At 43.0% G+C, this 25,815-nt stretch overlaps 1 protein-coding gene across 2 annotated transcripts; it reads right to left on the bottom strand.

The window, feature by feature from the left end:
• LOC115149171 (E3 ubiquitin-protein ligase RNF34) lies at window positions 1–20,745 on the bottom strand. Of its 2 annotated transcripts, XM_029691769.1 has the most exons (9): window positions 20,631–20,745; window positions 20,394–20,429; window positions 8,660–8,878; window positions 7,142–7,615; window positions 4,685–4,750; window positions 4,269–4,470; window positions 4,005–4,040; window positions 2,647–2,688; window positions 1–2,347 (listed from the first exon to the last, which is right to left on the bottom strand). In XM_029691769.1, the coding sequence occupies exons 2-9, from the start codon at window positions 20,400–20,402 to the stop codon at window positions 2,163–2,165; spliced, it is 1,233 nt and encodes a 410-aa protein (XP_029547629.1). In that variant the 5' UTR covers window positions 20,403–20,429; window positions 20,631–20,745; the 3' UTR covers window positions 1–2,162. The 2 variants fall into 2 exon arrangements, with proteins under 2 accessions (XP_029547629.1, XP_029547630.1); XM_029691770.1 differs by lacking the exon at window positions 20,394–20,429.
• Window positions 20,746–25,815: the final 5,070 nt, after the last annotated feature.

Below are 25,815 nucleotides of genomic sequence, written 5' to 3'. Positions count from 1 at the left end.
TTATATGGTACAGTATTTTATTAAATCTATTAAATAATTATTGTAATTACCAAAATAAAATGTTCAACATTCCAAAATACAAAGTTCCAGGATTCCATAGAGTGCTCATAGCTATAACTCATCATACTTTGACATCATATAGCTGCCTACAAGTGACATCTGAGATATCGCAGCATTATTATAAACATACATGTAAACACAGTGACAGTGTTTGCCACCGTGAGCGATGTACAAATATTTATGGTTTTGAACCCCCTAGCAGGTAAGGACAAGAAATGCTCCAAAATAAAATGAGAACTTTAATGGGGAAATGTCATGATCAGTGATCTCTCTGTTTTTGATTGGAGTCATATTAGTTTGATTAAGGGAATTTACATTCTGAAAAAAATTCAATTCAACCTCTTAAAATATCAAATGCTAATAAATTATATTAAGACATCCAAAAAATATTTATCAATAGCTTACATATCATATGCAATTATTTTACAGCAATAAGCTTTTTGTCTAATGATCTACAGGCATTAGTAGATACTTTTTTTTTTTCAGACATTTGAATAAATATAATTTTATGAAAGAACAGAAGTTGTATTTGTATAAACAAACAAACTTAACAGACTGAGATTATGCATCATTTTCTTTTCTTGAAAAGAGATATTAAAAGACAAACCCATAATGTGATAAAATACGTTTAAATATGAGCTCAGAACAGAGGAATTAGCACCAGTCACCTTCAAGAGGTGAACACTGAGCCAATGGACAACACACCTAGGAAAAGTAATGGAATGATATTGCTTAATTAAGCTAAGTAGCAGAGACACATTGTCAGTCATGCCAGACTTTAATAAAAGATACACCGACGAAGAGCATACGAACGTAAAGCATGGGATGACCCAGCCACAGTGTATGGTATGTTACCACAGTAGACAGGAGCCTTCTCTAAACCAAACAAGATCATCAACATAGACATTAATCATAATGTGATATCACTTGTGACTGACTAAACACCTGCAAGGAGAACATGGGTTGGACAGCCTTGAACTGAAGCCCCTATAACCCATAGCATGTGGCTCAAGAGCTTCCCTATAATCCAACCAATCACTGAGCTTGATGGTTTACATATTGATTTGGTTGGATGTTGCTCAAATCTACAACGCATGGTCTGAAGTGAGGAGTGACACTTGGCATAGAAACAGCAATCAGACATCAGTAATGTAGTTGTGGTATGAAGTTTGGCACCTAAAACCCTCCCCGTGTGTGTGTAGAATGGAACAGCACAGAGACATGCAACCTGGTTGAGTTTCTCAGACTAGTTTCATAGACAGACATAGAAGTCTATTTTTTATTATCGCACATACTAAAGAACATTGAAGGAGATACGTATAGTATAGCCTGGTGTGGTATGAGTGTGTAAACCATATTGACTCTAACCCTGGGATATCATAATGATCTCCACCTTGATCACCTCATACCTACTCACCATGAAACATATCCAATTCAAGTATCCATGGGACCCAGGGCCAGACTACTGCATTTGGAACCCTGGGGCACCGACCTCAAGGCACTCCCCCCTCCTTCTACACATTTTAACATGAGACTAAGAGAATATGTTGCCGTTTTAAAGGTAATTTCCTGCAATTCTACACTATTTGCTATCTGGGGGGCCCACTGACCCACAACCCCCAAAAATGTAATAATACAAATTTGGTTGAGGAAGGTCAGGGCCCCGGGGCACAAGCCCTGTGTCCCCGTTCGGTATACTGGCCCTGATGGGACCAATTCCACATCATGGTTTATTAAAAGTAAAAAACGAATTGAAATGAAGCACTGTAAAATAAGATATTGTAGAGTTATTTGTGAAACAATTCAGTGTGTATCACACTAAAGACTGAAGGTCAGTTAGTGTCCCGGAGCCAGTGGAGGTCCAAACACGACAGAGCAGTTTCCTGTGGGGCTCTTGTAGTTCTAGTAGCTATAGTAAAAGTCAGGCCGTGTGAAGCTGTCTGCTCTGCATGTCATTTGGACTGGAGGATGTGCACATCTGCTGCAGCATTAAGTCCTTGGAAACTTGCAAAACCATTCACACTCCCTCAGGTTTTCAAGCATATGCACACTCCACGTCACAGCTTCAATGTCCTTGGCTGACATGCACGCTCACGGCAGAGTTAAGACTTGAAGACGTGCACGGCCCGCACCACGTACTGCCTGCAGATGGGGCACTCGCTCATCCTCATCCCACATTTGGTACAGGTGACCATGTGACCGCACTCCAGCAGCACACAGTCAATCACAGCGTCCATGCAGATGCGACATAGGTGGTCATCAGAGGCCAGCTGAGCCTTCACATTGTCTGTGGAGAAAAACAACACATGATAAAACAGTATTACTCTACAGAGCTAGCAGCCTGAGGATGGCTGTCTTCTCTAGGGTCATTCACATACTGTACATGATGACGTAGTGCCCAAATAGCCAGTTAAACAGCAGGATGAGGTGGTGTCTCTCAGAACAGCACATAGCGTATTACTCAGGAGGGGTAATGGTTGGGATTGAATGGGAAATTAGACTTCAGCATGCATCAATATGGAGAGTTGTATTTCAAGACCGTAATGGTTTTGCAGGTGGGATAGTGGTGGAGTTAGACATGCCTACCTTCCACTGCACCATTGCAGATAGGCGGAGGATATGACACCACTTTATTTACAAAAGGAAAGGAGCAGTGACAAAACAACCATTAGTGATTCTAATAGGATACAAGCTCTTACTCAAATTCTTCCTTCTCACATAGTATTAAAACAATTCCTGTGCATAGTCATTTCCTGTACAAAACTCAAATATACAGTTGAAGTCAGAAGTTTACATACACCTTAGCCAAATACATTTAAACTCAGTTTTTCACAATTCCTGACATTTAATCCTAGTAAAAATTCCCTGTTTTAGGTCAGTTAGGATCACCACTTTATTTTAAGAATGTGAAACGTCAGAATAATAGTACAGAGAATTATTTATTTCAGCTTTTATTTCTTTCATCACATTCCCAGTGGGTCAGAAGTTTACATACACTCAATTAGTATTTGGTAGCATTGCTTTAAATTGTTTGACTTGGGTCAAACGTTTCAGGTAGCCTTCCTCAAGCTTCCCACAATAAGTTGGGTGAATTTTGTCCCATTCCTCCTGACAGAGCTGGTGTAACTGAGTCAGGTTTGTAGGCCTCCTTGCTCGCACACGCTTTTTCAGTTCTGCCCACAAATTTTCTGTAGGATGGATATAGATACTTTTATACCTGTTTCCTCCAGCATCTTCACAAGGTCCTTTGCTGTTGTTCTGGGATTGATTTGCATCTTTCGCACCAAAGTACGTTCATCTCTAGGAGACAGAACGCGTCTCCTTCCTGAGCGGTATGACGGCTGCGTGGTCCCATGGTGTTTATACTTGCGTATTATTGTTTGTACAGATGAACGTGTTACCTTCGGGCGTTTGGAAATTGCTCCCAAGGATTAACCAGACTTGTGGAGGTCTACAATTTTTTTTCTGAGGTCTTGGATGATTTCTTTTGATTTTCCCATGATGTCAAGGAAAGAGGCACTGAGTTTGAAGGTAGGCCTTGAAATACATCCACAGGTTCACCTCCAATTGACTCAAATGATGTCAATTAGCCTATCAGAAGCTTCTAAAGCCATGACATAATTTTCTCGAATTTTCCAAGCTGTTTAAAGGTACAGTCAAATTAGTGTATGTAAACTTCTGACCCACTGGAATTGTGATACAGTGAATTATAAGTGAAATAATCTGTCTGTAAGCAATTGTTGGAAAAATTACTTGTGTCGTGCACAAAGTAGATGTCCTAACCGACTTGCCAAAACTATAGTTTGTTTACAAGAAATTTGTGGAGTGGTTAAAAACGAGTTTTAATGACTCCAACCTAAGTATATGTAAACTTCCGACTTCAACTGTTTGTGCATCATGTAATATACAATACAACCCAACAAAACAGTATTGAATGCCCTCACCTGCAGACATGCTGTTGATGTTGCTGACATTTTCCACTGGAAGAAAATACAGAAATACATCTTTAATACTGTGTATCTGGACCTGTGAATAATACCAAATCAAAGAAAGATGTTTTAAATTGGACAGTTTCTCTATTGTTCAAACTAGGTTTGAACTGGAGATTGATAATCTATGAAGGTCGTTATCAAAAGGATCAGTAGTGTTCTAGTTAAGATTAGGTTGGTTGGTATAGGAGGACTAAAATTATTCAACGTGGTGCTTACTGGACTTCCTGTTCTGTTCGTCCTCTCTGTAGAGCCGATGCACCCGCTCTATCAGCTCCCACTTCTCACAGCAGCCAGAATAGTTGACAAAGTTACGGGCCAGAATCTCTTTGAGCTGCCGGACAGACAGGCTCTCAATGTCTCCTTCGTTGTCCAGGTCAGATAGAGAGGCCCGTATCCTCCTCTGTGTCACTGGACTGACCTACAAAGAGAAAAGAGGAGGCACTTCAGAAAACATGTTCAATACAAAGAGTTCAATTATGACTATGTTTGGTCACACCATGGTCATTGAGGCAATACAACTGACCAAGTGAATGCTCTCACAAGAGTGGGTCAGTGATTTCTCTTCAGTTAAATACATGAGGTGGAGACTGAAAGGACAGAGGCAGCTCGAGGTAAAGGGCTGGTCGTCTCACCTCTATGATAGGCTCACTGGCAGGTTCCAGGTGAAGGAGTGGGATGGTCGGAGTTTCCCCATGCTCCTGGAAACACATCACAAAAGAGGATCAACAGCAGTTAACAAAGAGTACTGGAGCAGATATGACAGTTTTGAAATACTTGTGTTGTCTGATGCTCCTCACCCTTTCTCCCACAAATCAGAACTTCTATAAAACACCACCAGAGGTGCTGTGATCACTAGACGGGTTTTATATTGTATGATTTTTTTGTGTGCAAATGAACTCAAGCTTACGGACAATGTCAAATGTAATATAGCGAAGCACCTGAGTGAGTTGGGTGCGCAAGTGAGCAGGTACTTTCCCGAAATGGATGACACTAACAAACGGATGACAAACAACTGGATTCGTTATCCCTTTCATGCCCTGCCTCCAGTCCACTTACCGATATCTGAACAAGAGAGCCTCATCAAAATTGCAACAAGCATTTCTGTGAAAACTGCCAGATTTATGGATGGGGCTGCGCTCAGTGTATCCTGCCTTGGCAAATCACGCTGTTAAGACACTGATGCCCTTTGCAACCACGTACCTATGTGAGAGTGGATTCTTGGCCCTCACTAGCATGAAAACTAAATACAGGCACAGACTGTGTGTGGAAAATGATTTAAGACTGAGACTCTCTCCAATACAACCCAACATTGCAGAGTAATGGGTATGCTTGAAAGGATGCACTTCTCATTAACCTGTGGTGAGTTATTCACAATTTTCGATGAACAAATAAGGTTTTATATGTAAGATGGTTAAATAAAGAGAAAAATTATTGATTATTATTATATTATTATTTGTGTCCTGGTCCTATAAGAGCTCTTTGTCACTTCCCACGAGGCGGGTTGTGACAAAAACTCACACTCATTCTTATGTTTAATAAATGTATCGTATAGTGTGTGTGGCAGGCTTACAATGATGGCAAAAACATTAGAGAGTGTGCTGACCCTGGTGCTAGAGGGGGCACGCAGCTGGAGGTTGAATGTTTGAAGGGGAACGGGACTATAAAAAGTTTGGGAACCACTGCTCTAAAGGTACCATGCTACATTTAGTATTCAGCACCATTTGCTTCTTCTAATCTTAACTGATTGGTTAATTATTCCCTTTGAATATGTTAACTATATTAGGAGTTTGCCTGCAACCAGAATCTAAATGGTCTTGGTGGGATGAATCTGATGAGAATGTTTACCTTGTGGTGGATTGCCTTGCATTAACTCAGCCATTTATGTGCAATGAAGAGAGAACATAAAACAGCAACGATCATGAAGAGCCTACTCCTCCCCTCCTCTCTGTCTCCACCGGACCACCGCACATAAAGCAATTAGCTAACGGTGCAGGGCTAATGCATTCTTCCGGTGTGACATCATGATGAGGGATGGGGGCTGGGTCTATAGGGGGTCGGGGGAGGTTGATGTTCCTGGGTGTATGTGCACACACATGCTCCCTACGTATTCCACTGGACCAATCAGCCGCAGGCTGCAAGCATGCACCTGTGTTAATAATGCATCAGCAGGCCTGTTTGTGGTGTGCTTGCCTCCCTAGCCCAGCTCTAACAACTGACAACACCACAACTGCACTACCACCAGACACCAGCTATGCCCACAACCAGCCTAGAGCCCCACTCATTTTATCCTTTATGGATTACAATAGGAGTGGATGATTTTGATGTTTAGGCCAAAATGATCCCACGGACAGAGATGTGAGCAGTATTGTTGTGTTTCGCTCTCTCTTTTCAATTACAGCTGTGCGGTTGAGAGGAATCAGGTCCAGCCTGAGCGTTGTTACATAACCGACAGCATAACAGACCTAAAAAAAAGGGCTTCAGCTCTGGCTGTTGATGACTGGCTGCAGCTCCCAGGGCTGCATTGTAAGAGCAGCTGTCAGTCACGTGGACGGCAGATCACAGAAAAGAGTGAAATTGTGCAGTATGAAATATGAATGTAGCAGATGATCTACGTGAGTGAACCCCTTCATTCATGTCAAACACAAAGCACCAGACTGTATCAAACTGGCTGCAAAGGACAGGGCTTGACTGCAATAAACTATACTGCAATTACTAGAATGCTTGTAAGCTTTTTATGCTCCTATATTAAGCCTAAATGATTATCAAAGGGGTTACTTTCAGCAGGGCTGTGGACAATCATAATCCACTTACATCCCAGCACTAGAGATCTAGAGTAGCAATTGCTCGTTGATTGTTATGCTTAGCTGTGACAACTCTACTTCACACTGACAAATATGTTTCCCACATCCATGCCATGTGCTTATCAACCTTCACATGAATTAGCTTTGATACAAGGAGGACAGATGTCAAAAGAGCAGGGAAGATGGTAAACGAAGGGGGGCAGCTGTATGGGGAATGGGACTAGGTTGTGTTTGTGAGTGTGTGTGTGTGCATGCGTGTGTGTGTGTTATGTGTTTGTGTAGTCATACCTGGCTCTGAACGGTCCCTGAGCTGTCACTCCGGCTGAGAGGAGAGTCTCCTTGAGAGGCGGAGAGAGCCGACTGCTCCGAGGTGGAGAGAGACGACTGCTCCGAAGCGGAGCGGTGTGCGGCTGAGGGGGGCGAGGCGTGGAGGGAGTGGGGGAGCGAGTGCTGGCTATCTGTGTCTGCATCCTCCTCCTCCTCTTCTTCCTCCTCCTCTACACCTCCTTGTGTCAAGGTGTTTTCTACAGCTTCCTGGTGGCAGAGCACCAGGTCCACCAGGTCTTCCTTCTCCCTGCAGGTGTCTGTGGGGATGTTGCGCAGCAGCAGGTACTGGCGCAGGTCTTTAACGCGCAGCGCCATGAGCTGTGGTCTCTGGAAGGCCGTTCCGCGCAGGAGGTGGCAGGTGGTGCAGCAGCGGAGGCTCTCTTGCAGCACCGAGCACAGGGCGCAGAAACTTTTCTTACAGTCCGAGCATATGTGCTGAGAGAAAGAGAGAGAGAGAAAGAAAGAGAGAGAGAGAGAGAGACAGAGAGAGATACAGCGATAGAGACTAACCACACATTTAGAAGAGAGGCGATCCCATCAGCCAGTCATGTCCATTCCTCCTGATCAATTCATTAATAGATGTAATTAATTATTGGCATCATGGAGTCAATTAACTATCCTGGTTTGAGAACTCTTAATTACAACTAATGACAGGGATCTGCCAGATCTACCAGACAACAGCTTTCCAATACAAGGACTCATTCCCTATGATGTCACTATGTCCTAGGAAAGAGGATGAGTTTACCCCATTTGGCACAGACAAGCTAAATGATACTATGTGGAATATTCTCTAGCTATTCCTGACATTTACAAGCTTATCTCGGTTTACTGAGGAAACTCAGATGAATCGACTGACAGGCAGTCTGAATGGAGACAGAAAAAGTGGGATATGGCCAGAAATAATTTCCATATCATTACTGTGCATTGCAAATGAGCTGTGGACCAGAAAGGACATTCACACCATGACAGATCCATTTATCAATCATCTGTGTTAGTCCCCCAGAACCTCTCCTTTCTTGACACAGATATCGAGCTGAGACACACACACACACACACACACACACACACACACACACACACACACACACACACACACACACACACACACACACACACACACACACACACACACACACACACACACACACACACACACATGAGTAGAATATATTCTGGGATTGAACCTGCCATCGGCATGGCAACAGGTGTGAGCGAGCTGATAGAGCAGTCTGAGCCTGGAAGTGCAAGAACGCTGAAGCCTCCAGGGGCTTCTATCGCTGTCCCAGCATGCTACACTGTCAGTCAAAGCCTAGATATGCTCTGCCATTTACCGGTCTGCAGTCTAAGCTGATGCCCTGGTGTGACCAGTATGATTGAGTATTTCATATGGAAGTTAGTTTTATTAGTTTATTTATAAGGAGCACAGTGTTCTTCCTCATCTTTTTACACACTATTGTCATCATCCTCATCACCACCTACCTTGCGCCTGAAGACGGAGAAGGCCAGTCCACAGGCCTTGCAGAGCTGACCTGCACTCCCTGAGCTGGTGGGGGGATATGTGGAGTACCCGGCGCTGGGGGCAAAGCGGAAGGGCCCCGTCCCGGCCCCAAACCCTGGCTGCTGCCCACGCACCGTCCCTGTGCCCATCACCTCGTTCAGCAGCCCACAGCATGACGCCCACATGGACGATGCCCCCGCCTACGAAACAAACACACAAAGCGTGCACGTCTGTACTTTTTAAATGAATGTCTCCAAGTTTGAATGCATAGTTTGGAGTCCTATTATCCATCCCAGTAGGTTCATAAACAACATGCCTTTGAGAGTACTGCAATCATAGTAGCCTTCAATGCAATCAATACAGTGTCCCAATTTCACCTGCAACACTAGACTAGAGAAAAGTACAACTTTTGTTGTAGGTCGCGTCGCTAAGGGAATGGTATCTCAGACTTCTCACATCATTCGTAATTTGTCCCTGAATCCCACAATGCCTCATTGTGACCTTCAGATGCTCAACCACCTCCCCCCTCTGATGAACTACCTTTGAGCTCCTGAGTTCCTCTACAAAAAGCATTGAAGTTTTATAATACAGAATCTGGGGTGTTCGCACATAAAAACAGAAATGTGTAGCAGTGCCTGACGGCAGCTGGCGTATTCAGAACAAGGTCCTGTGAACAGTGTGGAGGTGCAGAGGTGGATGCAATACAGCCTATAGCTCTTCAGAGGAAGGAACTTAAGATCCAAAAGGAACAGAGTGAAAGACACAAAAAAGACACTGAATGTGGACTGCAAATCAGGGCCGTGCACAGACCTTTCAGGGTGCAGGTGCTCAAAATGAAAAAAGGGCACCCATCTGCTAGTTAGCTAGCTCTATATGTATGCTTGTTTATTACATGTGTAACTCTGTGTTGTTTTTGTCGCACTGCTTTGCTTTATCTTGGCCAGGTCGCAGTTGTAAATGAGAACTTGTTCTCAACTGGCCTACCTGGTTAAATAAAGGTGGAAAAAAAAAAATATATATATATATATATATATATGTTTTCACTGGTTGTGATCGATCTTCAATGCTCTTAAATAATAACTTCTTAATATAATATTCATAAACTTCTAACTCATGATATATGACTGGCTGGCTAGTGGATATTTTTAGTATATGGTAGTTAGCTAGAGTCTAATAGACTACATGTGTTGCTGCTACTGTTATAGGCTTTGTTTTTTCCATTTATATTTAGAGATTGGATGTTAGTGTGTGGGGCGCGCCGATGGTGTCACCTCGTTAGTCAGTATGTGTTACACCTGCACTGGTTTGTCATCTCATTAGTGGGAAGGTGTTTCACCTGTGCTGGGCCAGGTGCTATTTAAGAGCAGCTGGCCTAGTACTTCTGTTGTCTTGAGAGATGTGGAAGGTTAACGCCGCATTTGCTTTCTAGACAAAATCCTTTATCTGATCTTCTGGTTTAAGTTTTGTGCCACTTTTTCCTTGCATTCTCTTTCCTTGGTTTTTGTTACATTTCCTAGCAAGAAAACCAAAAATGTTCACTCAAACAGAAAAGGGGAACAAACAAACCCAGTCAACAACCAAAACGAAACAGGTTGAGTTTTAAGAGGGGTTCTGAAAAACACTTATGGGGGTGTCCACTGAAAGCTGACTAGCAACAACTAGGACCTAAAAGACACCCACCAAATTTAAAAACATGGAAGAAACCAAAAAGTGGAGCAAAACTGGGAAGTTCAGATAAATGATTTTGAAATCAAATGGGGAGAGTCAAAGGTGTTAACCCTCCACCTCTTTCAAGACAACTGGAGCCCTCGGCCAGCCACTCTTAAATAGCACCTGGGCCAGCACAGGTGAAACACATTCACACTAATGAGACGATAAACCGTTGCAGTTGTAAAGCAAACCGCATACAAAAATATATATTCCACCACCCAAAGGGCAGTTGGCGAGTGGGAGGGCAAAGGTAGACCCCTATCTGTGAACGTGCCTGCTGCAAATAGATTATTATGAGAGCTCTTTGGGTCTGTTTGTGGTTGAAAATGGTCAAGCACTAGAGCGTAAACAGCCTGTCCTAATGAGCTATGCCCCAAAAGGGATGTTGGGTTCAATCATTAAAGGTGTAATCCGCAGTTGAAACAATAACAAAGCTGCCTCCCACCCGTTTCGGCTGAGGGATGGGGCTGGAGAAATGTAACCACTCTCAAATTTATAGACAGGGCTATGGATGCAAGGCCTGACCCATCCATGATATCAAAATTATAGTTTTAACCATGTTTTGAGGCTTTATAGCCCTCAAACTCAACTCTGGACCTCAAAGCCAATTCTACTGCAGTTTTTCATTGTTCCCCTCTAATCAGAGACGGATTTACACCCAGGTGTATGCAATGAATTATCAGGTAGAACAGAAAACAAGCAGGCTCTGGACCTCATAGGGTAAGAGTTGAATAACCCTGCTTACATTTACTTTGTTTAAAACCAGCTTATATTTTGCATTCTGATGGGGTACGACAGTTGAACTAAGCTCATGAGGCATTTATCAGTTATATTTTTCAAGAATCAATGTGTACATTATCACAAGTCCAGAAATGGATGAAGCAACTGCACATTGCCACTAAGTTTCTGTCCATTATATAATGAATGCCTGGTCACACACACAACGCTACAGACATAAATCCCCCGATGAGAGTATGCTATGGCTCTCGTTGAAAACATCCTCTCTGTTAAGACTTGTATGGTTACTGTGTGAGCAGTGGGGTAATTTAACAGATATGACAGCCTTATGACCTAGTAGAGTAGGTGCACTTAGTGATATTAATGTGGTCCAAAAGAAGACCATACAATGGATGTGACATGTTTGCCTGATCAATGTTTACTGACTGCAAGACTGTCTACTCCAAGGCCTGAGACCCAAGATGGCATGATCCCTGGCGCAGCTCCTTGGAGCATACTGATGGGGGAGGAGAGGAGGAGGAGGGCAGGGAGAGAAAATGTCTTCTGTTACAGGGTCTGGGGAATCAATAGCTGACATTAGCATACAGTATGTGGCTATGTCTGAGCTCAGTAGAGAATACAGTGAGCGTAGGCTATATTTTACAAGATGAGGCCGCTGCCGTCCACAAATACAGTTCTACTCAGCCATGACCTGCCACAACACACAGCCCTGCTCTATGATCTCACCTCTCTTCACCTGCCTGCTTAGCCAGTCTGCAGTTATATAATCCAGGAGCTAAGTGCTATATGTGCAACTGACTGCACTGAGATGGAGATGGTCTTCCCAGAAATACAGTACAGTACAGCAATAAGTAGGTTGTGAAACATGATATCATAAGAAAATGTCATCCTGGCACGTTTCTGAATGAAGGTCAAATGTCACAGTAGCTGATGTTTTTCTCAATACAATGTAGTCAATGGGAAAAGATAAGTGTCGCAGGGTTGAGTTTTTCTCAATACATTGCAGGCAATGGAAATAGATGAGTGCCCTACTCATACATCCAACCAAGCATGCAATGGTTGGCACACAGAAAGAGTGAAAAACCAGGCACACAGAAAGAGTGGTAAAAGATCCACTGTGACTTAGATAATCCCCCTATCTTTGGACAGTTACTCAGTGGGCCATTACTACACCCTTCCGCTAGATTTAGCAGGAGGCACAGTGGTATGGCCATGAAATCACTCATATCTGGCACAGCGCCAAAGGAAGAGCTTTCCCTTGTCACCTCAATTAGCACCCAGTAAGCTCTGCAGGGAGGGACTGACAAAACATACAATAGATAACTGCAAACTGTCAATAAAATGCACTACTTTGTTACCAATATATACACTTCTTTGAGCTTATTAATATCTAATCTACATGAAGATTAAATATTACATATTACTATAGCATGCCTGGTTGTGGGCAGTTAAGGGGTTTAGGGCCCCTAACTTGCACTTGTCATATCAGACATTTTGACAGTGAAGCAAACAGTCAATCTGCTGATGCGCTGGACCTGCTGAGGAGCGCTGTGCTTTTTTCAAATGTTTTTGACCATTGACTTCTATTATTCTTTTTGGCAGAATATATGACAGTGTAAAGCCATGTTTAAACCAGGTGCGAACATGCGTTCCTTGTCCTGATCTTGTCCACATTCTAATTGAGCCCACATTTTCAGAAATATCAAATCGTATTAGTCACATGCGTCGAATATGGGGGCGTGCTCGGCCCTCTTTTTCCTGTAGTCCACAATCATCTCCTTTGTCTTGATCACGTTGAGGGAGAGGTTCTTGTCCATGCACCACATGGCCAGGTCTCTGACCTCCTCCCTATAGGCTGTCTCGTCATTGTCGGTGATCAGGCCTACCACTGTTGTGTCTTTGGCAAACTTAATGGTGTTGGAGTCGCGCCTGGCCGTGCAGTCATGAGTGAACAGGGAGTACAGGAGGAGACTGAGCACACACCCCTGAAGGGCCCCCGTGTTGAGGATCATCGTGGCAAATGTGTTGTTACCTACCCTTACCACCTGGGGGTGGCACGTCAGGAAGTCCAGGATCCAGTTGCAGAGGGAGGTGTTTAGTCCTAAGGTCCTTAGCTTATTGATGAGCTTTGAGGGCACTATGGTGTTGAACACTGAGCTGTAGTCAATGAATAGCATTCTCACGTAGGTGTTCCTTTTGTCCAGGTGGGAACGGGCGGTGTGGAGTGCAATAGAGATTGCATAATCTGTGGATCTGTTAGGGCGGTATGCAAATTGGAGTGGGTCTAGGGTTTCTGGGATAATGGTGTTGATGTGAGCCATGACCAGCCTTTCGTCCTGGCAATCCGTCTGGCCCTGCGGCCTTGTGAATGTTGACCTGTTTAAAAGTCTTACTCACATCGGCGGCGGACAGCGTGATCACACAGTCTTCCGGAACAGCTGGTGCGCTCATGCATTTTTCAGTGTTATTTGCCTCGAAGCGAGCATAGAAGTAGTTTAGCTCGTCTGGTAGGCTTGTCTCACTGGGCAGCTCTCGGCTGTGCTTCCCTTGGTAGTCTGTAATGGTTTGCAAGCCCTGCCACATCCGACGAGCGTCAGAGCCGGTGTAGTACGATTTGATCTTAGTCCTGTATTGACGCTTTGCCTTTTTGATGGTTCGTCGGAGGGCATAGCGGGATTTCTTAAGCTTCCGGGTTAAAATCCTGCTCCTTCAAAGTGGCAGCCCTTGCCTTTAGCTCAGTGCGGATGTTGCCTGTAATCCATGGCTTCTGGTTGGGGTATGTATGTACGGTCACTGTGGGGACGACGTCAGCGATGCACTTATTGATGAAGCCAATGACTGATGTGGTGTACTCCTCAATGCCATCGGAGTAATCCCGGAACATATTCCAGTCTGTGCTAGCAAAACAGTCCTGTAGCTTAGCATCTGCTTCATCTGACCACTTTTTTATTGATCTAGTCACTGGTGATTCCTGCTTAAATGTTTGCTTGTAAGCAGGAATCAGCAGGATAGAATTACTGTCAGATTTGCCAAATGGAAGGAGAGCTTTGTATGCATCTCTGTGGGTGGAGTATAGGTGGTCCATAGTTAGTTTTTTCCCCTCTGGTTGTACATTTAACATGCTGATAGAAATTTGGTAAGACGGATTTAAGTTTCCCTGCATTAAAGTCCCCGGCTAGTAGGAGCACCGCCTTTGGGTGAGCGTTTTCCTGTTTGCTTATGGCGGAATACAGCTCATTCAGTGCGGTCTTAGTGCCAGCATCAGTCTGTAGTAGTATGTAGACAGATGAATACTCTCTCGGTAGATAGTATGGTCTACAGCTATCATGAGATACTCTACCTCAGGTGAGCAAAACCTCGAGACTTCCCTAGATATCGTGCACCAGCTGTTATTTACAAAAATACATAGTCCACCGCACCTTGTCTCACCAGACGCCGCTGTTCTATCCTACCGATACAGTGTAGAACCAGCCAGCTGTATGTTGATAATGCCGTCGTTCAGCCACGACTCCGTGAAGCATAAGATATTACAGTTTTGAATGTTCTGTTGGTAGTTTAATCTTCCGCATAGGTCATCGATTTTATTTTCCAAAGTTTTCACGTTTTCTATTTCAATGGAAGGAAGTGGGGGTTAATTCGATCACCTACGAATTCTCAGAAGGCTGCCCACCCTCTGGACCCTTTTTCTACACCTTCTCTTCACGCAAATTACAGGGATCTGGGCCTGTTCCAGGGAAAGCAGTATATGATTCACGTCAGGCTCGTCGGATTTGTTAAAGGAAAAAAAGTAATCTGCCAGTCCGTGGTGAGTAATCGCAGTTCTGATGTCCTGAAGTTATTTATTTTCAGTCATAACAGACGGCAGCAGCAACGTTACGTACAAAATAAGTAAAAAAATAAATGACAAACAACGCAAAGAAACAAACAAAAATAACCCAACTGGTTAGGAATACGTAAAACGTCAGCCTTGTTCTCTGGCGCCATCTTGTTCAATATGTCCACACACGGTATTAAAATGAGTTTCATATCCATCCACTGTGTCCGCATTGTGACCAGATTTCCTGGTCCCTCACTGTATGGCAATTATTTAACAACTATATTTTCAAAATCATATTTATTTATTTTAAGACATATTAATGCCATAAGTCCATTGACACAAGATGTGGACAAGATCAGGACAATTGAACCAAGTAAAAACAGGGCTTTAGACATTCACTAAAGAACAAAGACCAGACAACATAGGCAAACTGTCACAATAATTACAGATTACTGTTGACACACCACGTTTATTTTTTTATTTAAAAAATGTTGCCATTTAGCAAACGCTCTTATCCAGAGGGAATTACAGGCACAATTAGGGTTAAGTGCCTTGCTCAAGGGCACACCAACAGATTTTCCACCTAGTCGGCTAGGGACTCAAACCAGTGACCTTTCGGTTACTGGCCCAACACTCTTGTGCCCAACGCTTTTAACCACTAGCCTACCTGCCACCCCACCAAAACAACTAACCCTGTCCCAGTGTCCCTAGCCTTCACTCTTCCAGCCACGACTCCAATACCATCATTAAGTTAGCAGACGACGCGATGGTGGTAGGCCTGATCATGACAACATTGAGACTGCCTATTGGAAAGAGGTCAGAGACCTGGGACTGTGGTGCCAGGACAACAACCTTTCCTACAACGTCAGCAAGACAAAGGAGCTGATCGTGGACTACAGTAAACGGAGGGCCGAGCACGCCCCAATTCACATCGTCGGAGCTCTAGTGGATCCGGTCTAGAGCTTCAAGTTCCTCGGTTTCCACATCACTAAGGACCTATCATGGTCCAAACGCACCAGCATAGTTGTGAAGAGGGCATGACAACGCCTCTTCCCCCTCAGGATAATGAAAAAATTTGGCATGGGCCCTCAGATCCTCAAAACATTATACAGCTGCACCATTGAGAGCATCTTAACTAGCTACATCACCCCTTGGTATGGAAACTGCTTGGCATCCGACCGTAAGGTGCAACAGAGGGTAGTGCATACAGCCCAGTACATCACTGGGGCCGAGCTCCCTGCCACCCAGGACCTCTATACCAGGCGATGTCAGAGGAAAACTTGTCAAAGACTCCAGCCACCAGTCATAGACTGTTCTCTCTGCTACCACATGGCAAGCGGTACCAGAGCGCCAAGTCTAGGACCAACGTCTCCAGGACAGCTTCTACCCCCAAGCAATAAGACTGCTGAACAGTAAATCAAATGGCTACCCACCCACACACTTTCACACTCTTCGTATACACTGCTGCTACTCTGTTTATTATCTATCCTGATAGCCTAGTCACTTTGACCCCTACCTACATGACATTTACATATTACATCAATACCTCAACTATCTCATACCCCTGCACATTGACTTGACGGGTACTCCTTTTATATAGCCTCGTTAATGTTATTTTAATTGTGTTACTATTTCCTTTTTTTATTTAGCAAATTTTTCTTCCTTTTAACTCTGCGTTATTGGGAAAAGGTCGTAAGTAAGCATTTCACAGTAAATTCTACACTTGTGATTTGATGATCAATTTAGTTTGATGATCCTCTCTTCCTTCCCTCTTCTCCACCCCATCGTTTCCTCACTGGAGCGTATTGCTTCAGTAGCTTCAGGGGGAGATGCCCTTCACATAGTGAAGCGTGCAGTCAGCTGGCAGCCTGCACTAGACTTCATCTCCATTGAGATCAGGAAGTAAAACTGACAGAAAAATCTAGCTGATTGAATCAATCTCTTGCTGCTTTTGTCAGGGAAGGCACAGCAAATCACAATGTATGAATATGTGCTGTTCAAAAGACTGCATTCAAACATGTCAATGATAACTGATGGAGCTTAGAAATTATGGCGCTTACAAATTATGGCAAATGTCCTGTGCATCATACATTTGTACCTTTAAATCCTTACCTTTGGGGTAAAAGAGGATAGCTCCAACTAATAAAAAAAGAGCGATTTGGATTTTGGGTTGCAGGCAATAAAACCAAAACGATGTGTCTGCTCAGGAGATATTCCTGATATTAAAATATGACTGGCATATTTAATAACGACCGCCACGGAAACTGCTACCTTTCTGAGTCTATCACATTTAACTCCAACAGACCATAGCTCCTAATCTCAGAGTTCCAAATCCATTTTGGAATTCAGAACAGGGTCATGCCAGTCAACCTATCCTGAATTCTCTTGTGCAAATTCTCAGTGAATTCTCTTGCACAACAAAACAATATGCCCCAATGAGCAACAGTCCCCATGACTGACAATTCAGTGGAACTCAAGAGAAGTCATGTCGAATAACAGGATCCTTATGACAATGCAGTATCAATGAATTAGATGAAAAACATATGGTACAACTGACTGCAACAAAAACGGTTCATGTGTGGTTCTAAACATATTACAGCCATCATCCTCCATTTCTCATGAGCTGAAAAGCTGCTTTTCAAAAGAAACCAGATTTGTCAATACAACGTCACAGCCATTTCTCTGGGGCAGATGATGGTTTGTCATGATCAGATAGAAGACCAGATGACATTTCACCTGCACTGAGACAACAAACTGATTTAGGCCCCCCACAATACATCACTATTCAAATACTAGGGAAGCAGATAAAGGAAAAGATTGAGTACTTGAAGATATAGATGTTACAAACATGTTTATGATAGACCTCTGAACCATCATAGCCAACTTAGTGTCTTCAGAAAGTATTCAGACCCCTTTTTCCACATTGTGTTACGTTACAGCCTTATTCTAAAATTGATTAAATAGTTTCCCCCCTGATTCTACACACAATATCAAATAATGACAAAGCAAAAACAGATTAAGATTTTTTTTGTTTATTTGTAATATCACATTTACATAAGTATTCAGACCCTTTACTCTGCACTTTGAAGCACCTTTGGCAGCGAATACAGCCTCAAGTCTTTTTGTCTATGATGCTACAAGCTTGGCACACCTGTATTTGGGGAGTTTCTCCCATTCTTTTCTGCAGATCCTCTCAATCTCTGTCAGGTTGGATGAGGAGCGTCGCTGCACAGCTATTTTCAGGTCTCTCCAGAAATGTTCGATCGGCTTCAAGTCCGGGCTCTGGCTGGGCCACTCAAGGACATTCAAAGACTTGGCCCAAATCCACTTCTGCGTTGTCTTGGCTGTGTGCTTAGGGTCGTTGTCCTGTTCGAAGGTGAACCTTTTGCCCCAGTCTCAGGCCCTGAGTGCTCTGAAGCAGGTTTTAAACAAGGATCTCTCTGTACGTTGCTCCGTTCATCTTTCCCTTGATCCTGACGAGTCTCCCAGTCCCTGCCACTGAAAGAAATCCCCACAGCATGATGCTGCCACCACCATGCTTCACTGTAGGGATGGTGCTAGGTTTCCTCCAGACGTGACGCTTGGCATTCAGGCCAAAGTGTTCAATCTTGTTTCTCATGGTTTGAGAGTCCTTTAGGTGCTTTTTGGCAAACTCCATGCCAGATGTCATGTGCCTTTTAGTGAGGAGTGGCTTCCATCGGGCCACTCTACCATAAAGGCCTGATTGATGGAGTGCTGCAGAGATGGTTGTCCTTCTGGAAGTTTCTTACATCTCCACAGAGGAACTCTGGAGCTCTGTCAGAGTGACCATTGGATTCTTGCTCACCTCCCTGACCAAGGCCCTTCTCCCCCTGATTTCTCAGTTTGGCCGGACGGCCAGCTCTAGGAAGTCTTGGTGGTTCCAAACTTCTTCCATTTAAGAATGATGGAGGCCACTGTGTTCTTGGGGACATTCAATGTTGCAGAAATGTTTTGGTACCCTTCCCCAGATCTGTGCTTCGACACAATCCTGTCTCAGAGCTCTACGGACAATTCCTTCGACCTCATGGCTTGGTTTTTTTGCTCTGACATGCACTGTCAACTGTGGGACCTTCTATAAACATGTGTGTGCCTTGCCAAATCATGTCCAATCAATTGAATTCACCACAGGTGAATTCCAGTCAAGTTGTAGAAACATCTCAAGGATGATCAATGGAAACAAGGATGCACCTGAGCTCAATTTCGAGTCTCATAGCAAAGGGTCTGAATACTTATGTAAATACGGTATTTCTGTTTATTATTTGTAAGAAATTAGCAAAAAATTAGAAAAACCTGTTTTTTCTTTGCCATTATGGGTGGGGTGTGTTGGGTAGATTGATTAGGAAAATTTTGTCAATCAATTTTAGAATAAGGCTATTACATAACAAAATGTGAAAAAAGTGAAGGGTTTCTGAATACTTTCCGAATGCAATTTATGTACTCACAAATGTCTGATATCAAATCAAATGTTATTGGTCACATACACGTGTTTAGCAGATGTTATTGCGGCTGTAGCAAAATGCTTGTGTTTCTAGCTCCGACAGTGCAGTAATATCTAACAATTTTCACAACATATACCCAATACACACAAATCTAAGTAAAGGAATGGAATTAAGAATATATAAATATATGGACGAGCAATGTCAGAGTGGCATAGACTAAGATACAGTAGAATACAGTATATACATATGAGATGAGTAATGCAAAATATGTAAACATTATTAAAGTGATATGTTGTGATATGTTGACGTTGCATGGCACCTTGTGATACTATAGCAATTTGAAACACTACTGCCTGCTGCACAGCATAACATTGATATGCTGGATCGGAGCCAAACATTGCCAGTGGAAATAATTGCTCAATTTAGATCTTATCTATCACCTACTCTGAACACTATACTACACTGATACTCATTATTACAGTGTTGCAAGAAACAGGATTTCAGGGGTTAGGCTGTGTTCATTGAAATTAGGTAAACAACTTTCCATACTTCGGATGCTCACACTGAAAGAATGCTAGGGGGTTATTTATCATAATCATCCATCCTCATCCTCCTCTTCAACATCATCACCATCCCCTCCACCATGGTTGTTGTTCTTTCCTGTTCTAGCACTCCTGGTCTGTGATTAGTGAGTCCAAATACTAGGGACGGGGTATTATCAATAGACCAGACATCTCAAAATATTCCATCACTCGTTGACTGCAGTATACTGATGTCATTAAGGCAGATTAACGATGGGGGAAATGAATGGACATTGCACTGTGGTATAGTTCACTGCGAGGGAGATGCACAGTAGTGTCAGACCGAGGGTCAGAAAGAGCTCGTGACCATCATCATTTAATGTATACATGCCATTGTAAATAGAACGCAATATAAATATTTCAGCCCCGGAGAAAATATTCCAACCGGCAAAACACTACTGTCACTCACCTTATACATGTATCCGTGAAATCAGAGTTTGCAACCCTTTAAAGCAAACAGACAAACAACAAAATGAATGTATTGTAATTGTATAACAATTAATAGGTTTGATTGGATGCCAAAATGACATTTTGTTACTATTTGTCGACGCACCGGATTTAAAAGTTGTAATATAGATCGAATGCAAGCCGGCTGTGCAAAATATCACAACATAGATATATTGACATTGCAGTAGGCCTACCATACCTTCATTCTGACTCCCGGTTGTGGAATTTGTCGTGTAATATTAGAATGATGACCATTGCAAGGACACAAGGAATCACACCATTACGTCTTCCTTTTCAGAAGCTCCCTGTGTACTTGTAGAATAGGCATAACGTAATGTACAAGTCACCCTCGACCAATCACGAAATAACGGGAGGTACGGTTATCTTTAGCAGCCAATCGCCTTTTCAATTGCCGCATAGTGGGCGTTCTGAGCTATGCGTAGGCACGCGCATGTCTTGATACGGGCAACCCGCCGTGCACTATCGGTATTTAATTTAGATCATGTATATTTATGAAATACTGCTGCTGCAGCTTTTTTGTTAAGATGTGGACTTGATTTTGTTGCGACAAGTGTTTGGGTGATAGTTAAATTACTGCATTACTGCAGAGTTGAGTTGTAGCCCAGTAGGCTAGGATGTAATCTTCGAACAAGCTGCCCATCCATCACTTCACTTCACTGCACTACAACTAGTTATAGAGCCTAGCTACCTCTGAATGTTTATTTGATTAGCCTATGATTATCACAAAAAGAATACCTCTTATGGAAACAAATACAGTATCTACTATATTTTGCATGATTTTCATCTGATGGCTTGAATATTTTTTTATTCCACTAAATACAGAATCAGAACATCTAATCTCTGAGATCAATGTGAGGCTATCCATCTGGCTCTACAAACTTCAAAGTGGGAGGGAAACAAACAAGTGTGTGTGTGTCAGGGTGATCAGAACTGCAAATAGCCCATAGGCCTGCAGATTGGGGGGGGGGGGGGGGGGCAGAGAGAGACTCTGAGTATACAAACACATTTCTAATAATGAGTTGCACCCACTATTGCCCTCGACAGTGATCCACAGGGATGCTGGCCCATGTTGACTTCAATGCTTCCCAGTTGTGTCAAGTCACTGTAGCTGGATGTCCTTTGGGTGGTGGATAATTCTTGATACGCATGGGAAACTGTTGAGCGTGAAAATCCCAGCAGTGCTACAATTTTTGACATACTCAAACCAGTATGGCACCTACTACCATACCTACTACCATTGAAGTGACATCAATAAGGGATCATAGCTTTCACCTGGATTCACCTGGTCAGTCTATGTCATGGAAAAAGCAGGTGTTCCTAATGTTTTGTACACTGAGTGTATAACAGACTATGATGACAACACTAACAATACAAATAATACTACATACACAAAACAGTACATATTTTGCAGTATAACCCACATCCTGCAAAAAATCTACATTTTTCACATACTTCAGTAGAGGCAAAATATTTAGCCTCCTGGGTAAATAGTTAGTCTTTCTGAATCAATATCTAGCCTGTCCCAAATATTAGGGACATTTGTACCACAAATGTATACTGCCATCACAGTATTACATAATAATAGGCCTACAGTACATCACACAGCCACCATCAGCGCAGTGTTGCCTGCAGTCTATTGCCTCCTGCTTATCAGTGCTTCCAGAGACATTTATTCCCACCTAATCACATTAAGTGATGGCAGTTGAGGCCAACAACGTGGCCTGTAAATGTTGCAGAATCCGCTTCGGAGCGGCAAACATTTGATTACAGGCTTGCAGACGATGAGGTGAGTGGGATCAAATGACATTTAATACTGCAGTGTTTCCAATGGTTGGAGGTGGAAAAATAACTAGAATAGGCAAGGCCCCAACATTCCCCCTAACACACACACACACACACACACACACACACACACACACACACACACACACACACACACACACACACACACACACACACACACACACACACACACACACAAAACCCCAAACCACCAACCCTAGCCTCAACCTTAACCCCTCACTCTAACCCTAGTCCATATCCACATCCTGATTCAACCATTACCCTAACCCTATCCTCAAACACAACCTTAACCCAACACTCTAACCCTAGTCCATATCCACATCCTGATTCAACCATTACCCTAACCCTATCCTCAAACACAACCTTAACCCAACACTCTAACCCTAGTCCATATCCACATCCTGATTCAACCATTACCCTAACCCTATCCTCAAACACAACCTTAACCCAACACTCTAATCCTAGTCCATATCCACATCCTGATTCAACCATTACCCTAACCCTATCCTCAAACACAACCTTAACCCAACACTCTAACCCTAGTCCATACCCACATCCTGATTCAACCATTACCCTAACCCTATCCTCAAACACAACTTTAACCCAACACTCTAACCCTAGTCCATACCCACATCCTGATTCAACCATTACCCTAACCCTATCCTCAAACACAACCTTAACCCAACACTCTAACCCTAGTCCATATCCACATCCTGATTCAACCATTACCCTAACCCTATCCTCAAACACAACCTTAACCCAACACTCTAACCCTAGTCCATATCCACATCCTGATTCAACCATCACCCTAACCCTATCCTCAAACACAACCTTAACCCCTCACTCTAACCCTAGTCCATATCCACATCCTGATTCAACCATTACCCTAACCCTATCCTCAAACACAACCTTAACCCAACACTCTAACCCTAGTCCATATCCACATCCTGATTCAAGCATTACCCTAACCCTATCCTCAAACACAACCTTAACCCCTCACTCTAACCCTAGTCCATATCCACATCCTGATTCAACCATTACCCTAACCCTATCCTCAAACACAACCTTAACCCAACACTCTAACCCTAGTCCATATCCACATCCTGATTCAACCATTACCCTAACCCTATCCTCAAACACAACCTTAACCCAACACTCTAACCCTAGTCCATATCCACATCCTGATTCAACCATCACCCTAACCCTATCCTCAAACACAACCTTAACCCCTCACTCTAACCCTAGTCCATATCCACATCCTGATTCAACCATTACCCTAACCCTATCCTCAAACACAACCTTAACCCAACACTCTAACCCTAGTCCATATCCACATCCTGATTCAACCATTACCCTAACCCTATCCTCAAACACAACCTTAACCCCTCACTCTAACCCTTGTCCATATCCACATCCTGATTCAACCATTACCCTAACCCTATCCTCAAACACAACCTTAACCCAACACTCTAACCCTAGTCCATATCCACATCCTGATTCAACCATTACCCTAACCCTATCCTCAAACACAACCTTAACCCTACACTCAGTGAATGGGAATGCTGAGGAAAAGAGCCGTGTAAGATACAATGTCTCACAATACAATACACACTAATGGCCATAAGGTGGCACTGTATGCATGGTAAATGTTGTGAGAAGCCTTTGGCACTAATAAAGTTTACTGAAAACACGTGTGGGTAGTAGTTTGTTGAGTGTTTGTTCCTATGGGCCAAAGGTCTGTTCCTATGGGCCAAATCACCCCTGGTAAATAACTACTCTGCTACTCTCCCAAGTCCACAGCTCTGACCCCCTGAAGGGTCTGTAAAGAGTATAGCAACACAGTAGTAGGCCAAAATGTCTGCTAGAAAACACAAATCAAACTTAAGAGTATGTTTTTAGATCCTGACCCTCTTTGAGGTTTACCGTGAAGCGAGAAACAAGTACCTCTTCAGTTTCTGGGAAAGCAGATCCTGCTATCCATGCTGAATATAAAAACGTGGATGTAGCAACCACAGATTTCCACTTTTTATCCTTCCCCAATATGGAAAACTCAAGGATTTGAACATCTTGAAGATGGGACAGAAGTATGCTGAGTAGGATCACTGCCTCATGTATGAACTAGAAACCCCCACACATCCAAGGTTTCACAGAGTTTACTGGAAAAACACTGTTCCCAGGAAATGATACATTGTTCATCACTCAAAAATCTCCAAAGTTTTGAAATCCTTTTAGCTGGAAGGGTGATTAACTTAATTATGGGGATTTGATCAGTTCTTGGAATTTCCCCTTGATCATTTTCAGATGTCTTTTATGGCCTGTTAGGTTAACAGAATGTGACCCCTTGATGGGGTCCAGACTAGGGATTTTCTTCTCCCCCAATGTGAGCTAGATCGTCTTTAATCAAACAGAATTCTGAAGCTGTGGAGGGAGACCCTGGGTAACAAACCCATCATCCGTTTCTCTTGCAAAAACCTAGAAATCTCTAGTTTAAATTAACAGATTTTCGGATTAGATTTCAATGCAGGCGCAGACATTAACCCGAGCTTCATATTCACATCCCGTTTGATCCCTAACCCTAGCCTTATCCACAACCACAACCCTAACCCCAGATTGGTAATATATTGCTGCATTTACAGCAGAAACCTGAATCCCAAGCCTTACCCTTAAATGGCTCCTTAACAGATTCTACCCCCAAGCCATAGATCTGCTGAACAATTAATCAAATGGCCACCCGGACTATTTACATTGAACCCCCCCCCCCTTTGTTTTTACACTGCTGTTACTCGCTGTTTATTATCTATGCATAGTCACTTTACCCCTAGCTACATGTACATATTACCCCAATTACCTGGACTAACCTGTACCCCCGCACATTGACTCGGTATCGGTATCCCCTGTACATAGCCTTGTTATTTTACTTTCATTGTGTTACTTTTTTTTTTACTTTAGTTTATTTAGTAAATATTTTCTTATCTCTATTTTCTTAAAACTGGGTTGTTGCTGAAGGGCTTGTAAGTAAGCATTTTATGGTAAGGTACCTGTTGTATTCAGTGCATGTGACAATTAAAATTGGATTTGATTTAATACATTGCACTTACAGCAGAAACCCTAATCCTAACCTTGACACTAGATTGGTAATACATTGCACCCTAACCCTAATCCTAAACTCAGATATTACACTCAGTGAATGGGAATCGTGAGGAAAAGAGCCATGTAAAATATACTGCTCAAAAAAATAAAGGGAACACTTAAACAACATAATGTAACTCCAAGTCAATCACACTTCTGTGAAATCAAACTGTCCACTTAGGAAGCAACACTGATTGACAATAAATTTCACATGCTGTTGTGCAAATGGAATAGACAACAGGTGGAAATTATAGGCAATAAGCAAGACACCCCCAATAAAGGAGTGCTTCTGCAGGTGATGACCACAGACCACTTCTCAGTTTCTATGCTTCCTGGCTGATGTTTTGGTCAGTTTTGAATGCTGGCGGTGCTTTCACTCTAGTGGTAGCATGAGACGGAGTCTACAACCCACACAAGTGGCTCAGGTAGTG

The sequence above is a fragment of the Salmo trutta genome, chromosome 15 (genome assembly GCF_901001165.1).
Source record: "Salmo trutta chromosome 15, fSalTru1.1, whole genome shotgun sequence".
NCBI classification, from domain to species: domain Eukaryota; kingdom Metazoa; phylum Chordata; class Actinopteri; order Salmoniformes; family Salmonidae; genus Salmo; species Salmo trutta.
This window is presented reverse-complemented; position numbering and strand designations above follow the sequence as displayed.

Coding starts and splice junctions, on each gene's coding strand:
- LOC115149171 (XM_029691769.1), bottom strand. Junction 7,616..8,659: donor TCTCCGTCTTCAGGCGCAAG/GTAGGTGGTGAT, acceptor TCTTTCTCTCAG/CACATATGCTCGGACTGTAA. Junction 2,348..2,646: donor CTGCAATGGTGCAGTGGAAG/GTAGGCATGTCT, acceptor TTTTCTCCACAG/ACAATGTGAAGGCTCAGCTG.